The sequence below is a fragment of the Pipistrellus hanaki genome (genome assembly GCF_964339955.1).
Source record: "Pipistrellus hanaki genome assembly, chromosome: 4".
Classification (NCBI taxonomy): Eukaryota; Metazoa; Chordata; class Mammalia; order Chiroptera; family Vespertilionidae; genus Pipistrellus; species Pipistrellus hanaki.
The window spans coordinates 71,192,780-71,210,890 of NC_140506.1; the positions used below are offsets into that span (position 1 = coordinate 71,192,780).

Sequence of the window (18,111 nt, forward strand, 5' to 3'; positions counted from 1 at the left end):
GTCACCCCTGGGACAACACCCACAGGGGCTGGCTCATCTTCACCAACTCTGCCCGGCAGCATCTCTCCTGATACAACTTCAACAGAAGGTAGCACATCTTCAACAATGTCTAGTGACACCAGTAGCCCTGTAACTTCTACTGCAGAGGCTACGGCACCACCAACAACGCCTTCTGGTGGCACCACTCCTCTGACAGCCTCCACAGACTCCACTGTCTCCTCAACATCTTCTACAGACAGTGCCACTACGGAGACAGTGTCTACGGACGCTGGTGCATCTTCAGCAACTCCTACTGACAGTGCCACTCCCGTGACAACCCCTCCAGAGGGTTCCGAATCCACTACAACTCCTAGTGCCAGCACCACCCAGATGACAAGCACAACAGAAACTGTGGGACCTTCAGCAACTCCTACTGACAGCGTCACTCCTGGGACAACACCCACAGGGGCTGGCTCATCTTCACCAACTCTTCCCGGCAGCATCTCTCCTGATACAACTTCAACAGAAGGTAGCACATCTTCAACAATGTCTAGTGACACCAGTAGCCCTGTAACGTCTACTGCAGAGGCTACGGCACCACCAACAACGCCTTCTGGTGGCACCACTCCTCTGACAGCCTCCACAGACTCCACTGTCTCCTCAACATCTTCTACAGACAGTGCCACCACGGAGACAGTGTCTACGGAGGCTGGTGCATCTTCAGCAACTCCTACTGACAGTGCCACTCCCGTGACAACTCCTCCAGAGGCTTCCACATCCACTACAACTCCTAGTGCCAGCACCACCCAGATGACAAGCACAACAGAAACTGTGGGACCTTCAGCAACTCCTACTGACAGCGTCACTCCTGGGACAACACCCACGGAGTCTACTTCATCTTCAACAAGCCAGGTTGCCTCCAGCACAGTTTTTCCCACCACTACTGACAAGAATTCTTCTCTTACCACCTTAGGAGACACCACTGTATCTGTCTCCATTTCTACAGAAGGTGATAGTTCTGTAACAACTATTTCTGACACCACCACTCTTATATCAATTACAACTACTTCTGACATTCCCTCAACCAGTGTTGTTGGCTCTACACCTATGACACTTTCCACTGAATCAAATACACCCACAACTATAAGTGCTGCCACCATATCTGTTTCAACTCCTAAGGAGGTCAACACAACTGCAACATCTATTGCTACCACTCCTACAACCAGCACACCTGTCACTTCTGCTTCAACTCCTACTCAGTCCAACACACCTACCACATCTTCCTTTGCCACCACCTCTTCTATGACCAGTACCCCAAAAGCTAGCACATTTTCAACAGTTGTTTCTAGCACCACCTCACCTACATCCACTCCTGGCCACTCTACCCCTGCAACAACCTCTGCCTCCTCCACTTCTGGAACCTCTGTCACCACCACGACTGTCTCAACCTCAACAGCTGGAATAAAACCTACCACTCAGAGTGCTACATCCACGACAGTCACCACTGTCTCTAGTGTTATACCAACAATAGCAAGTAAGTAATTTCTGAATTCACTTTTTAAATACTTAAATTACTTTTCAATCTACCTTTTTGTGGTTTTCTTCTTAAACTTTTTCTCATTCACTTCTAATGCTCTTATTTGTTTTCCATTAAATACAAACCTCTGCATCCTATCACTGGAACATTTATTTCTCTATATGTCTTGATGCTTCTTTCACTAGGCCACTCTTCTGTACAACACAGTTTATGTCTCTCCTTGGACACGTTCAATCCCCAGTAAGGTGTGCACACATCCTATTTCCTTCCTTTTATGCTCCGCAAGTGCCTGTCCCATTGCATTTTATATATTATAATTTCCTTAACTTTGTATCTTTCATTTGCATCTTTACATATTTCAGAGAAGTTTTTCTCATTGATTTTGCACATGCTTAAGGGCAAAGTTTTGTTTTGTTTTTGCAGGAAGATATTGTCAATAATATTCACATGTGGCTTTAGACACTGTCTCTCTACCACAATTCACTTTTATTTTGTTTTATCTTATCCTTTGAGCATCCACCATAGAAGCAAAAGAAAGTTCACTTTTACCAGTTCTGAACTCTACCTCCATGTCATTGAATATTCATCCTTATGCATTCTTCTTTTCTCTCTGACTCTCAAGATTTTATTCAGCTCTCTTCACTTTGGTTAGAACAAGACACGCCATACCTATTGTTATAATATGATATACCATTATACCTGTCAGTATTATCAGATTGAAGAAGGATTTTTGGCATGCATTAAAGAAAGTACAGCAGGCCCTCCAATAACGTTGTCTCATTCAATGTTGTTTTATTATAATGAAATGCCATAGTAACTTAACTCTTGTTTATATCAATCAGCTTATGTAAAATTGGTTTCATTATACATTATTTCACTTCACAGAACCTATTGAGGATGTTAAGTGAGGACTTACTGTGTACCAGTTAAAATACTTGAAAGTTTTACTGATTTAAATTAATTAGATATGATCACAGACATATATGACCCATGTCTGCACAGGATACTGCCCAATCTGTCTTGAATTGATAAAAATGAAAGGTGGTTTTTCAGCTTTTGGCTATTGCATTTTCTCGGGGCTTTGTAAATTCTTCCTCTATTGTGTTCTGCTTTGCCTGACCTTCCTATTATATGGCTTTGTTCTCTGGTTTCTCTCCAATGTTTCTTTGTCTTAGTGAGTTCACTCTGGTTCTCAGGGGATGGGCTGAGCATCTTCAGAAAGGCGATTTGGACCTTGTGTTCCCAGGAAGCACCACAGGTATTTCACAGAGAATGCCAAGTGAATGCATGACTGCTGAGCCCAAAGCTAATTTTGGTCATCACCGGATGGCAGATGGTCTCTTTCTGTCTTCCTCCTGTCCCCTGGAGGTTGGCTTTCTTTTAGACTATTGGGCATTAGGTGAACACACACCAGCAGCTGCTTTTGCTGTTATGCACAAGCCTAAGCTTAAGCACTTAGATCAGGTCTGAACATTCTTCAGGAGAGAGAGAGAGAGAGAGAGAGAGAGAGAGAGAGAGAGAGAGAGAGAGAGAGAGAGAGAGAGAGAGAGAGAGACTGTCTTGGACCAAAGGCTGTAAACAGAAACTGTGTGATGTGACTGTCATGGATGTGGCCTCTGCTCTGGTGAGGGTAGACCAGTTGGCAGAGGTAGGACAGTCCTTTGTAGAGTATATGCACAACTCCTGTGCCTCCCCAGAGGAACCATATCTCAAATACTGGTCTTCATAGGCACAGATCTTTTAAGAAAAGCCAAATGAATCAAGCTTTAGATATTCTAAGTTGATTGGTGTAGATATTTGAGCATTGTCTATAACCACTTCATATGTATTTACGCTAAGTTTACACTCCTCCTCAAACTTCATGTCCAAGCAAATAAAAATGAGTCATAGACACTCACAATGGCAAAATTTTCCAGGACAAACTCTTCTGAAGCAGGCATTGAAGGGACAATGACATGCTTATTTCCAAGCTTGGTGGATTCCAGATTGGTCAAGTCCCCCTAGGTTCTTCCAGTCTTTGTGTCTCTTTTTCTCATCCTCAGTCTTGACTGTGTTGCCCCCATTTCTTGCAATACCAGATTTTTCATTCCTTGATTTTTAGTACTAAAGTAAAGTGTGTTGGAAATAGGACGCCACAGCCAGGTCAACTCTGCTTCCAGGTGGAACCTTAGCCTCTCTCCATCTCACTTCTCCATCTGTAAAGTGGAGATGATACTGTACTGTCCATCCAGGGGTTCTTGAAAATATCTGATTAGATCATGTCTGTGAAAATATGTCGAAAGCTATAAAGTATTATGCAAATATGTGTGGTTAAGATGGGCCTTGTTCCTTTCAGTCACCTGTGACAACGGAGGGACATTGAACGGAAATGTCTGTAAATGCCCCTCTGGCTATGGAGGAGATCGGTGCCAGGACAAGATCCCAGTCTGTGAGAATGGTGGCAAGTGGGATGGGGCCAAGTGTGAGTGCACCAGCATCTACCAGGGGCCGAGGTGTCAGGATGTGGTCCAGATCATTGAGATAAGTGAGTAAAACTACAGAGCCTTTTCTTCCCAAACCCTGGGCACCCATTTCTGTTTCTCCTTGGCTAGAAATATGGCCTCTTTCTGGGGCAACCATTTTATCCAGTGGTAAGAAAGTAAAAATATTTAATAAATAAATAGATTTTTTTTTTAAAGGTATAGTTTGGAACAAAATAAAAATTTGTTACAGAATCTTACCAAAGGTTGTATTTAAAATAAGTGAATATATGATGGAGCAGAATACAAGAAGTATATAGAATTCTCTAATCCTATCTAACAAAAGGCTAATATGCAAATCGTTCCCTCGGGAGTTGGACCCACTGGGAGTTCAATTGCTCATTATGACATGTGCTGACCACCAGAGGGCAGAATGAAATGAAGGAAGGCCCTGATTGCTGGCCAGGTCTAAGGACCCTACCCGTGCACAAATTTCATGCACCAGGCCTCTAGTCCTATATAATAAAGAGCTAATATGCTAATTAGACTGAATAGCAGAACAACCATCTGGACAACCTTCTGGATGAAGCTGGGACTGCGAGGGTCTGCAAGTGCTGAGCCCCTTGCACAAATTTCGTACATCGAGCCTTCAGTAGAATATAAGACCCAAGGTCTCCTGGTCTCCATTCAAAAGCCATGAGGATTACAGGGAATTCCCTCTCTCCAGGGGTACTCTGGTGATAAATGAGTGGGGGTTGAGGGTGGGAACCCAAGCTACTCTCCCACCTTAGAGGTATGGGTCTCCTTGGTAGGGAATTCAGTGGGTGCCGCCCTCAGTAAGTGATGCTGTTGTCTGATCCCCTCAGAGCCTCCAGAGACTGTCTCTGCCCAGGTGGAACTGAGTGTGACAGTGACCAGTAAGGAATTCACCGAAGAGCTACAAGACCGGTCTTCTAAAGCATTCCGGGAGTTCAATAAGACATTCTCCGAAGAGGTGGGCCTGGGAGAGCAAGTCCTTGTTGCCACTCACATCTCCCCAGGGAGAAATCTCTAAGTGTTAAAAAGTAGATGAAGGCCATGCTAGAGGTGTGTGAGTTTCTCAGCTCACCATTTCCTCAGGGCTTGCCAGGGAGGGAGGAGAAAGAAGCAAGATTCCACCAGGAGCCCAGGGGTGGGGCTGGTCTCTGGCAAGAGACTACTTTGTCTGGGCAGTGTACCTCTGTCAGCTGGGGATGGGGAATGGGAGATGCTGCATGTCTTTCCTCTGTCCTCCTGAGATTCTACAGAAAGACTTAGAAGGCCCCCAGGGAGGGCCTCTGAGATAACACAGTGGCCTCCTTGTCTTTCAGATGGACAAAGTTTATTCCAAAATCCCTGAATATGTAGGAGTTAACATCACAGAATTGAGGTAAGTATCTGGAGTTCCTAGGAAGAAAGTCTATGGACTGGAAGCTATAGTCATAATTATAAAGACATCTAGTAGCCCTGCCCACGAATCCGTGTGCCAGTAGCTCTCTGTGGGGTCTGGCTGCTCTGCACCCACTGCCCAGAGGTTCATCCTCGGCTGGATGCAGAACACTTGCTCATCACTGGGGCAACAACTCAAGCGATCCCCTTCCCCCACCCTGCCCCCGGCCACTCTGTGCCCACTGCCTAGACGCAGGGGTCTTCAAACTACGGCCTGCGGGCCACATGCAGCCCCCAGGGGAGTCTGATCCTGCCCGCCAGGTTTTTTGGGCAGTGAGCGCAGCCAAGGTGTTACAGTAGGAATTAGTAGTTCATATAGTCCGGCCCTCCAGCTCTCTGAGGGACCGTGATCTGGCCCCCACTTTAAAAAGTTTGAGGACCCCTGGGGCCCTAGAGGACCATCCTCAGCCGGGCATGAAATGCTTGCCTTGTCACCGTGGCAACAAAGCAAGCACTCTGCCATGCTGCTCACCCTGCCTGCTCTCAGTGGCAGCTCCCCACTTCTCCCCCCCGGGACTGGGAAACTTGGGCAGGGCTGAGAGGACTGGGGACCACCATTTTGTGGCTATGGGTGCCACTATATTTGTGATGGAATGATGGTTAATTTGCATATTATCCTTTTATTATATAGGTTTGTAACTATGCCCCTGATATTAGTATGCTAGGGCTGTCATAACACAATATCCCACACTGGATATTTAACAGATATTTAATTCTTATGGTTCTGGAGGCTGGAAGTCCAAGATCAAGGTGTCAGCAGGCTTGGTTTCTTCTGAGGCCTCTCTCCTTGTGTTGCAGACAGTTGCCTTCTTGCTGTATCCTCACAAGACCTTTTCCCTGTTCATGTGGGCCCCTGGTATCTCTTCCTGTAACCAAATTTCCTCTTTTTAAAAAAAAAATGTTTTTATTTATTTTAGAGAGAGGTGGGGGGAAGGCAATGTTGAGAGAAAAACAGACATTGATTGGATACCTCCTCCTACATGCCCCGTACTGGGGATCAAGTTTGCAACCTAGGCATGTGCCCTGACCCGGAAATCAAACCTGCAACCTCTTGGTGCAACCAACTGGGCCACAGTGACAAGGGGAAATTCCCCCTCCTTTAAGGACACTGGTCATATTGGATTAGGGCCTACCCTACCTTGTTTTAACTTAATCATTTCTGTAAAGGCTCTATCCCCAAATGCAGATGCATTGTGAGGTACTAGGGGATTGGAGCTTCAACATATGGATTTGGGGAAAACACAATTCAGCCCATGAAACTCTTCAATAATTATAGTTTCACATACATTTTCCGATTGAAAGCTCATAACCACCTTGTGAATGAGGTAAGTGAGGCTGTTCCCATTGTGCAGATGAGAAACTGAGGCTTTGAGAGATGCAGTGAGCTGCTTGAGGGATCATTCATAGAGTGGTAGTGCCAAGACACCAACACACCAGAACACCTGAGGCTACAACTTGTGTGATGAACACCTCATTAGTCTTCATTGATGAAGCCAAATAACTTAGCTTGGAAAGGGAAACACCCAGGAAAAAAGGTGTCCAAGTCTTCAGTTGTCCTATATTCCCTTCCACTCACCTAGGATAGGATTTCACATCCCCACCCCCCCCCACACACACACAGAGAGAATTATTACCCTGTTCTTGACCCCAACTTTATGAAATCCTTTGGAACACAAGGGAAATATCCTTTCTCATGGTTGAGAGTCGCCATTGATAATTTTCAAAGGGAATTTATAACCAAAAGAAAAAATTGTACAAAAAGCACAGAAAAATACTGTGTTTACCAGCCTTCATTTTTCTTCCTCCCTCAATTCTGTCTGACATGAAACCTCTCTCACACAGGAGAGGCCATCCCAGGTAGGACCAGGTGGGGTTCCCAAGCTTTCTTTCAGGCTGCATGTACAGCAGGTACCTGGGCCAACCTCAGGGTAGGGCATATCTGCTCTTCAGCAGCTCAGTTACCCTGGAAGATAATAGCACTTTTTTCCTTCTGCCCCTAAAGGACTGCCATGTGTTGATCCTGTAGAGCTCTCTCTTTTGCTCCTGGGATGGGGTGATGGTGGGGGCTCTGTAGTGCCAATCGTCATCCATGTACTTCATCTGTTCCTCAGTCTCTCAGGCAAGAGAAGGAGGATGAGCTCTGTGGACAGGCACTGAGCCAGTACCTTTATGGTCCTTCCAAAAGGCATCACAGGTTTCCCACCTCCTTAGACAGAGGAGGGCTATGAGGGCCATGGGGAAGCACACAACAGGAAAGTGATTCTTGCTCAGAGAGTGGGGCAGTGGGAGCGATGGAAAACGAAAGGAACTAAAGGGAAGCTATGAGCATGTCTGGGATCCTGGCTTCTTCCAAGTCTTGAACAGTAAATAGGAAGAGACTTTTGACTAGGACTTTAACCTTGTAGGTATCAGGGACTCCTTTCAGAATTGACAAATATTTGTGGGAGTAGAAAAATGGACATATGCGCTTTGAAATTTTTGCATACAGTCTTAAGAGGCTCACAGACCTCCTACAGTCAGCCTACCACCTAGAAATTAAATTCTGTAGGAGTCCCTGGTGCAACCTTCTCCTCTGTGGCCAATGACCCCTTAGGGATGCCTTGCTAGCAGCTGCCAATCTCGTGCTTAAACTGCCAGTCTCCTGCTTAAGCAGCTGCCAGTCTCCTGCTTAAGTAACACCTTAAGGATGATCTCTTCCGTGGTGCTATCTCTCTGTTCATCTTCATCCCTGAGCCCTCCCTGAGTCTTCCACCTTAGTAGACAGTCCTCTTAGGCACAGGTGATATGGGTCCTATAATGACATGCCTAGCACAGTGCCTGGAATGGAGCCTTCACCCAGTAGACATTGGGTCTTCATTTTCAACCATCCTCTCCCAGATCTGCCTTTCCATGGAGGCAGAGAAGATGCCTCCTGGGGAAGGAATTGGAGAGATGAGCACCCAGGGGGATGACCAAGGATATCTTTCTCTCTCTCCTCAGTTCTGGCAGTGTGGTGGTGCAGCATGATGTCATTCTGCAGGCCAAGTTCAACTCAGAATACAAGGAAGAGTTTAAGAAGGTCACCAAAGAGATAGAAAAAACAATTACGGATGTAACTCAACAGCAAATAATGAGTAATGGTAGCTGCTCAGGTAAATTCCTAGGTTTCTGGGGAGGGGCATGAGGAGGCTTCCAAAGAACCTTTAAGTTTTGAGATGCCTAGGTTGGGGGAGGGGAAAGAGGCAGATGAGGGAAGCAAGAAGACACTGAGAGAACAGGAATCAGTCCCAAAGCTTGTCACTTGGACTGGCAGATGCCAAGGGAGGCTCTGAAGGGAGACCTGCAGAGGCAGGTGTGCTATATCCCAAGTCTGCAGGGAAATGAGATGAGCCTAGCTTATTACCCAATGTAGATGTTTCTTAATGCAATGAGCATTTTGGGAATCTTGGCCAAGAATGGAATGGGAAAAGAAAGACATTTGGAGAGTCATGGTTCTGGAGAGTTGGATATGAGGCTAGTATTTCCTCTTTGCACAACTGATTTCCACCTCCCACATCACAGCCCCATGCCCTCCCCCACACACACCTGTGCCACCTCTAAACAAGCTCATCAGGGACTTTGTGTCTCCTTCACAGTCAATCTGTGCTTCAATAAAAATGCCACAGAGGTGAAAAACACTGTGATAGACTACGACCCTGAAGGTAGGTGACCCAGGGGCTTTGGGGAAGGCGGGGGAGACAGGCAGCACTCCCAGACTCTTGATCATGTGCCTCCATGCCCCCTCAGTGGACTGCCGGGAAAAGGCTGGGAAAGACTTGGCTAAATACTTCTTTGTGGAGTACAAGGACCAGCAACCAAAGTGCATCAACCGCTGCATGCCTGGTTTCAATGCCTCCTTGAACTGCAACGCTGGAACGTGCAAGTTGGAGCGCAGTGGCCCGAAATGCTAGTGAGTGTTTCACTACCTCACCTCAGGCCTGCTTCTCTTCTCCCCAGCCCCCAACACCCACCTCACTCCTCAGTTTGACCTGAAGGCCAAGATTATGGGGTGAGTCCTGGACTTTCCTAAATGCAGCCAACCACAAAGGACATCCATGGGAGTCCCAAGGCCATGTCCAAAATGAGCTGGCAGTGGTTCAGTTCCCTGGGTATGTGTCTAGTGAGGCTGAGGACAGTGTCAAGCTCAGGAAGCAGAAGGAAGGCCCCAACCTTGAGAAGCTCCCACTCAGATGGGAGGACAGGGCCTTGCTTCCAGGGAGAGTTCAACATCCCCTGCTGGTGAAATGGATATAGAAGGCACACCTACATGGGAAGGGTGGAAAGCCTGTAAATGCTATGGGAGGAGGAATGCAAAGAAAACATTGCCTACAGAAACTAAACCAAAGGGAGAGCAGCTGGAGCACCAGGTGTGGCTGAAGGAGTCACACATATACAAAGGCCAGAGTAGTTATTCTGGGAAGGCTTCCTGGCAGAGGAATTTACAGGTTGTCTCAGGGAGGAAAGGAACAGGGCTTAGAAAGGGCATCTCCAGGGAAAAGGAGTTGCTTCAGAGGTGTTCTGGGTCTGGCCTGGGGGATGGTTCTTCCCCAGAGAGAGGGAGGCCGAAAATGAAGTTGATTAATGTGTTGGCGAAAGAGTCTCTGTTGGGTCCTCAAGTTCCTGGGCATAGCCCAGGGAAGCCCGATTTGGGCCAACTGTTTTAGGTCTTGGGTTGCAAAACCTGAAGGCCTAGAGCTGGGTAATAAGCCTATTTAAGGCCCACCCATAGAAGCTGCACTTTGCCTCGGTTCATCCCCTCAGGGTGCCTTGCTCTGCACCCCAAAAATCTCTTCTTCGCCTTCTCATTAAGCACCCACAGGGTCAGGGCCAGTTCTGAGACTGGGGGACTGCAGGCATTGGTTGGCCCTGACTCTGAATAACTCCCTCTTCCCACCTGCACCTTTTCTCCATCTCAGCTGCTTGAACACAGACACTGCTTGGTACAGCGGGGAAACCTGTGAGGTTAGCACCAAGAAGAACCTGGTGTACGGGCTCCTGGGGTCAGCGGGCGCAGTGGTGCTGATGATCCTCGTCATCCTCCTGGTGTTCATGTTCCGCTCCAAGAGAGAAGCGAAAAGGTAAGCCACTGCTGCTGCCTCTTCTCTTCGCCTGCATCTTCCCCTCCTTTTCTGATCCCTGTGCCTTTAATCATTTTATCCTTGAGGTGAACAGAACTAGTCCACCCCATTCTCTACTCAAAATGGGATCTCTCTGGTGTTTCTATCAACAGACAAAAGCACAAAGTGACTCAGTTGTACAACTGGCATGAGGAGGATGGTGGAACAGCCCCTGGGACCTTCCATAACATTGGCTTTGACACCTACGAAGGTATTAGGAATTCTCGGTGTGCTTAAAATATCTCAAAGTTTGGAGACACACAACTGAGGCATGTGGAAGGGGCTTGAAGGAGCAATAGGGAAAAGCATTTTCATCTCCAAAACATTTGGTTCCACATCTGCAACCCTATTTCCACCACTGGCTCCTGCAAGGCCCTGGATGGGGCACATGTATGGGCACAACATCATTAGACCATGGGGAGGGGTGTCTCAGGTTATTTGGTGGTCATAGATTTCTCTAGAACACAAAACTGTGCATAGGTGAATACAGATAAGCATCTAGGAGTGGGTAACCTCATGAATAGGTGGCTTATAGCTCAGTAAATGATAGGTTTTGTTAGGTTAAATGTACACGTTTAAGTGTCTAGAGATTGAGTCTTTAAAGGAAAAATGGAATGAGAATATTTGACTTCAGTCTGCAGGCCAACACTCTAGTCAGGGAGCCAAACCGGCTAGGGCTTAATAATTGTTCTAAAGTTATTTAAGTTAACTGTAGTATATAACTATAATGCAAATGAGTTAGAAATCTATAACAAAAAAATATTCCTGGAAAACAAAAACACAAATCCTATATCTTTGGAAATCTCCTTAAAGTTTCTAAATAATTCATGGGCCAAAATGTAAAGACCAAACTCCCTGTGCACATAGATACAAGGATGCCAAACAAAAAATTAGCACCCCAAATCCATCAGGAATGAAAACAAAACTGGGTTTATTCTAGAAAACAGAGTTAGCTAAAGATTAGAAAATCTATAAATTCACTACATTACCAGAATAAGAAGAAACCTATTGTCACCTCAATGGGTGCAAAATAAAGAATTTAATACATGTCTGCTCATCAGAAAAAGTCATCCAATTATAAATAGAATTTCCATTTTCTGGTAAAAGGCATCCACACAAATGCAAAAATTATTTTCAATGATAAATCGTTAAAAGTCATTCAATTTATCTAGGGGTTGGCAAACTTTCTTTTTTTTTTTTAGTCCTCACCCAAGGATATTTTTTTCCATTGATTTTCTTTTTTTTTTTTTTTTTTTTTAGAGTGGAGAAGAGGGAGGGGGGAAGAGAGACACACACACAGATTGATTCATTGCTTCCCACATGCACCCCCACTGGGGCTAGGAGTCCAGCCTGCAATGGAGGCACTCCCCTTGACTGGAAATAAAAGCATCAACCCTTGGGCCCACAGGCTGACGCTCTAATTACTTAGCAAACCAGCCAGGACAGCAAACATTTTTATAAAGAGTATAGTTGGGGCTTGTGGGCTATATGATCCTGGTCACCAGGAAGTGCATTGATGAGTCCCTGCAGAGGGTGCAGGGGATGGGTGCCAGGCGGGCAGGGCAAGGAGCATGGAACGGGACCCCAGGTGGCGGGAGGTGGTGCATGCCCCTCATCCAGCAGTGGGTGGGATTAAAAGGAGAGATGAGAGCTTGTCTTCCCAACCATGTGCTTACATGGGTCTTTCTCCCTGTCTAGAACCACAGAACTCCCTGAACCTGGACTCCATCTATAGTAACTTCCAGCCCTCCCTGGAACACGTAGATTCTAAAAAGAAGGTAAGAAGTGTTTGCATGAGAGGCTCACCTTCCCCGCTCTGAGATCCCATCTCCCTACTTCCCTCCCCACCATGGTAGGATCTTGGGGAAAGCAAAGTCATGCTTATGATTTGTTAGTCCAGGTGATCATCCAGGCCTAACTGATGGAAAATGGAGATAACTTGGGATGGCAGCAGGTCGGGGAAGAGAGCTAAGCAGCAAGGTGGGGTCTACCCTTCAGCAATTTATACAATTCTGGTTTGGGGGTGATGAACTCCTTTAGCTTTTTTTTATTTGAAAAATCAGCTGACAATTGTATGGGTGCTCCTTTATAGGTAACTACCTGCTTTTCTCTTGCTGCTCTTAATATTCTCTCTTTGTCTTTTGCTCTTGGAATTTTAATTATGATATGTCTTGGTGTGGTCCTCTTTGTATTCCTTTTGTTTGGGGTTCTGTGTGCTTCCTGGACTTGTAAGTCTAATTCTTTCACCAGGTGGGGGAAGTTTTCTGTTATTATTTCTTCCAATATGTTTTTGGTATCTTGCTCTCTCTCTTCTTCTGGGACCCCCATAATTCTGATGTTGATTTGCTTGAAGTTGTCACAGAGGTTTCTTACACTATCTTCAACTTTCTGGATTCTCTTATCTTCTTGCTTCTGTGGAGGAATGTCCTCTGGATCTTTGTGTTCCAAATCTTTGTCTTGATTCCTGCTGTCTTCCAGACTGTTTTTAGGACTCTGTATAATATTTTTTATTTCAGACAATGTTTTCTTTATTTCTAGTTGATCCCTTTTCATATCCTCATAGGTCTCATTTATTTTATCAGCTTTTTAAGGAAATTCTTGAAAAACCTTATAACTGTAGTTTTGAACTCAATGTCCATTCTTTTACTTTCCTCCATCTCCTTCCTTTGTGTTCTGCCTCTTCTCTGCATTTTAGCTGCTTTCCTGATTTGATGGAATAGTTTTGTGTGCTAGGTGTTCTGGTAGAGCCCAGTAGCTCAGCTTTCCCAGTTACCTGAGGTGGACAGTCTTGGTGTAGCCCTTTGTGGGCTGTGTGTGCCGTCTTGTTGTTAAGCCTTGCTTGTTGTTGGTATCACTGGGAAGCATTGATCTCTAAGCCAATTGGCTGTGAGGATCAGCAGTGTGGGTCCTACCTTTTAAAAATATACAAGGTGGGCAAAACTAGGTTTATATTGTTTGTATGTAAAATAACATAATTATTAATAAATAATAATGTAAGAATAAACTGTATTTTGCATACTCACAAATGTAGACCTACTTTTGTTAACCCCTGTATTGGTTTTTGTAAGAGTCCAAGATGCTTGTCTTAAGGAATGCTCCACATTCTGGATTTGTCTAATTATTTCCTTATGGTGTGATTTAACATGTCCCTCAATTCACTGGCAATTTTGTCAACAGGCTTGATTACACTCACCTTAACCATTTTTGTTAAGCATACATCAAGGGTACATAATGTCAGGTTGTCTCATTATAATTGAAACCAAGATAGGTCAGTTAGGTAAGGGATGACAACTCCTTGATTGCCACTTTTATTTTAACTGGGTGTATATTTGAGGGCAGAAGAAATACCCTCAAATATTCTCACTTCATGGGTATGATTGGCTTCAGACACTGGTTCTCTTCCCTAGAGACAACCTCGTTACAGAGGTGAACTCCTTAGCTAGGACACTTTTAAACTGACCTAATTTGGGGGTAGGGGAGAGTGGAGGGAAACTATTGGTTTGTACTGGACTCCAATTAATAGATTAAGTTCTAAATTGAATGCTTTCCTTTTCCCAAGACTCTCATGCTCCCAAATTCCAGGTTTATCCTAGGCCCAACCTTCACCTGGTTCTCACTCTCTTTACAGATACAAATTAAGAGGCCTGAGGTGACGATGACATCATTGTAAGGCAAAAGAAATTTCACATGGAGCTGTGGGATCTAGAAATGAGGAGATCTCCATTCAGCTAAGTTTCATGGAACATTTCTCCATTGAGAGCATTCCACAAGAACATGATAAGAAATAAGGAAGGCTTAATCAGCATGGTTCAGTGGTTGAGTGTTGACCTATAAACCAGGAGATCATGGTTTGATTCCCAGTCAGGGCACATGCCTGGGCTGTGGGCTCCATCTCCAGTTGGGGACGTGCAGCAGGCAGCTGACCAGTGATTTCCTCTCATCATTGGTGTTTCTATTTCTCCCTTCCTCTTTGAAATAAATAAAAAAATACATTTTAAAAAAAAGAAAAGAAATTAAGAAGAAGAGAATAGAGACTACAGTTCTGAGAATCAAATAGAAACACCGTGGAACCCCCAATGGACTTGTTATGACCTCAAGCGAGTTCCTTCTGCTCTTCCTGGGGAGGTTCTTCCTCCTCTATGTCCAGCTTCAGCACCAAGGACAGCATTCTCATCAACAGGTTTACTGTGGTGATCCTTCAAACCCTGGTTTGCACTCTCCGTTATATAAAATCATCTTGTAAACTTTATTGAATCACTCTTCATGATAAACATGATTTTTTAATGTATAACATTTTTAGTATATAAGATTATGAGTATTTTTAAAGTTCTTTTTATCTACAGAGCCTGGGTTTTTTTGTTAGTCAATATTATCATATCTACACTAATAAAAGAGAAAGATGCAAATTGACCATACTTTCGTGATGCCCACCAGCCAATCAGGAGTGTGTATCCAAATTAACCCAACAAAGATGATGGGTTAATTTGCATATGCATGCGCCAAGTGGGGGGGGGGGGCTGGCAGGATAATTGCATCGTTTCCATTGCAATGACTCAGGTGTTCCACACCGCCCCAGCCACTCAGGGCCTCTGGGCAGCAAGGAAAGGTAGGGCCAGAGCGTAAAGGCAGTGCCAGCAGCCAGGGAAAGGAAGGCCCATTCCTGCACAAATTTTCATGCATTGGGCTTCTAGTCCTATCTAATAAAGAGGTAATATGCAAATTGACCATCACTCCAACATACAAGATGCTGCCCCCATGTGGTCAAAGATGGCTTCCCCCATGTGGACACAAGATGGCCACCATAAGATGGACAGCATGGGAGGGCAGTTGGGGGTAACCAGGCTGGCAGGGGAGGGCAATTAGGGGCGACCAGGCTGGCAGGGGAGGGCAGTTAGGGATGACCAGGACTGCAGGGGAGGACAGTTGGGGTGACCAGGTTTGCAAGGGAGGGAAGTTAGGGTTAACCAGGTTGGCAAAGGAGGGAATTTAGAGGTGACCAGGCCAGCAGGGGAGGGAAGTTATGGGTTACCAGGCTGGCAAGGGAGCAGTTACGCGTAGATCAGGCTGGCAGGGAGTGGTTAGGGGGTGATTAGGCTGGCAGGCAGAAGTGGTTAGGGGCAATCAGGCAGGTAGGCAGGCAAGCAATTGGGAGCCAGCAGTCCTGGATTGTGAGAGGGATCCCAGATTGGAGAGTGTGCAGGCTGGACTGAGGGACACCCCCTCCTCCCATGCACAAATTTTGTGCACCAGGCCTCTAGTATTTTTAATAACTAAAAACAATACAAGGAATTTTATGAAATGTTTCATGGTTCTCATACCATTTCTAGTCAACACCTTATATAAACTCATGTTTCTCACCTACCAGGCTCTCTCCTCCTCCCCTTCTCTTCTCTAGAATCTAGGTTCCAATGAGTTTGACCTCAAGATGACAAAAAGGGAAATTTGCAGCCAAGAAGAGTGCCATCTCTGACCTTCCCTGGTATCACTAGCTGACCATCAAGGATGCCAAGAAGATCCCACACACATTCACTCCCATAACATAGGGACTCACTTCCTACTGAGAGAACCAAGTTCTTCTGGAAATGGGCTCTTCCCATAGATCTGAAGAGATGGAGTCTTGGGTTCTATTTCCTGCTTTCTCATTAACTCCCTTGGTTAAATTTGGGGAAATCGGATTTGACCGGTTGGACTTAGTCTTGCCTTGTGCTAAATAAGGACTAGGTTGTTGTTAAAGTCACTGCGGTTTTAAATATTTTTAGAATGCTTTAGTACTATTCCTGCCATGCAGCCCTGAATTCATTTTGTGCTGGAAGGTCTCTTCCACAGGCCACTTAACCTTCACCTAAGAAACAGCCTAGGCTAGACTCTGCTGCCCCCTCATGGATGCTTAGAGCATCTGCAGTACCGTTCAGCAGCTCCCTGCCATTCCCTCCCGACCTCCCTCATTAGATTACTTGGTTCATTTCCATATTTGCCATAAAATTCCCCAGCTCCTAAAACTGGGTTGTCTTAGTTCAGTCTTATGTTATAGAAGACCATCGACATCTGGCTTATACACAGCAGGCATTTGTTCCTCACAGTTCTAAAGGTGAAAAGTCTAAGATCATAGTATGAACAGAGTTGGCGTCTGCTGAACACCTGTTTCCTGGATCACAGACACCTGTCCTTTTTCTGTAAACACACGTGGTGGAGAGGACAAGAGAGCTCTCCTGGGCATTTTCTAGAAGGGCACTAATCTAATTCCATTCCAGATTGACCTAATCACCTCCCAAAAGGCCCCACCTCCTAACACCATCACACTGGGAATTAGGTTTCAACATATGATTTTTGTGGTGGAAACACATTTAGTCTGTAGCATGGACTGACTCAGGTATCTTTACTGTCAGAACCACCTCCCACAGGCCCAGGTAACAGTGGCCATGCAAGGGGGGACTTGAAGGGTCTACAGATTCCAGATCCAGTCTGAAGCCATATTACCCAGCTCAGCCCCATCCTGCTCTCTCCTCACATCTGCTCCATGGAGAGGAAAACTAGAGTGACTAAATTCATAGCTGGCCCAGGTCCAACTTTGGGTGAGTCATCCAGCCACCTGGGTGAGCTTGGGAAAGTAACTTCGCTCTGGACCTCAGTTCTCTCAGATGGAAAAACTGAGTGACCACTCACCTGTGCCAAGCACCGTTCTAAGAGTTTTATATATATATATATATATATATATATATATATATATATATATATATATATATATATATATATATAAAATATATTTTATTGAGTTTTTACAAAGAGGAAGAGAGAGGGATAAAGAGTTAGAAACATTGATGAGAGAGAATCATCGATCAGCTGCCTCTTGCACACCCCCTACTGGGGATGTGCCCGCAACCAAGGTACATGCCCTTGACCAGAATCGAACCTGGGACCTTTCAGTCCGCAGGCTGACACTCTATCCACTGAGCCAAACCGGTTTCGGCTAAGTGTTATATATTTTAACTCACATGTTCCCTACAACCCTGAGGTGTGGGAACTTTCCCATCATCCCCATCACCCAGGTGAGGGAAATGAGGCAAAGAGACATCCAGTAACTTGCCCAGGATTCTGCAGCCAGTGGATTGTAAGGCTGAGATAATAAACCAGTCATGTCTGTGTTCCTGACCTTCAAGTTATGTGCCCTCCCTGTGGGGCTGCTCTTGGGAATTCACTGGGTTAGTACATGTGAAGTATTTGGAACAAAACCGGGCTCACAGAAACCTCTAGAAAGGAAGAAAAGTTATTGTTACGTCAATTTTCTCCCCTCACAATTCTCTCTTTCCTAGCCTTTCTCTGTTAAGTCTCTCCTTCCTCTCTTCTTCCAACCTTAAAAGAGTGATGGGTTGACTGGGGGGAAAGATGAAAGGAAGGCCCCACCACTTTGTAGAATCAGGGAAATCTAAATGCACAGAGATGCACAAAAGAAGGTTAGAAGTGGATACACTCAGACACGGAGAAGAGGACCTGGCGAGGCCTTAAAAGGAAATAGGAGTTTGAAAATCACCCCTCC

General features: G+C 45.3%; 1 protein-coding gene across 1 annotated transcript; it reads left to right on the plus strand.

The window, feature by feature from the left end:
- The first annotated feature begins 1,107 nt into the window (after positions 1-1,107).
- MUC17 (mucin 17, cell surface associated) lies at positions 1,108-14,980 on the plus strand. The gene is made up of 11 exons (XM_084881559.1): positions 1,108-1,513; positions 3,852-4,040; positions 4,842-4,969; positions 5,325-5,383; positions 8,422-8,573; positions 9,057-9,122; positions 9,208-9,370; positions 10,377-10,538; positions 10,691-10,788; positions 12,276-12,355; positions 14,206-14,980. The coding sequence occupies exons 1-11, from the start codon at positions 1,282-1,284 to the stop codon at positions 14,245-14,247; spliced, it is 1,371 nt and encodes a 456-aa protein (XP_084737685.1). The 5' UTR covers positions 1,108-1,281; the 3' UTR covers positions 14,248-14,980.
- Positions 14,981-18,111: the final 3,131 nt, after the last annotated feature.

Excerpts from the sequence above, each read along its gene's own strand:
- MUC17 (XM_084881559.1), top strand. The coding sequence starts at position 1,282 with ATGACCAGTACCCCAAAAGCTAGCACATTTTCAACAGTTGTTTCTAGC. Across the intron at positions 5,384-8,421 it reads GTTAACATCACAGAATTGAG|TTCTGGCAGTGTGGTGGTGC; the intron begins GTAAGTATCTGG and ends CTCTCTCCTCAG. Across the intron at positions 12,356-14,205 it reads ACGTAGATTCTAAAAAGAAG|ATACAAATTAAGAGGCCTGA; the intron begins GTAAGAAGTGTT and ends CTCTCTTTACAG.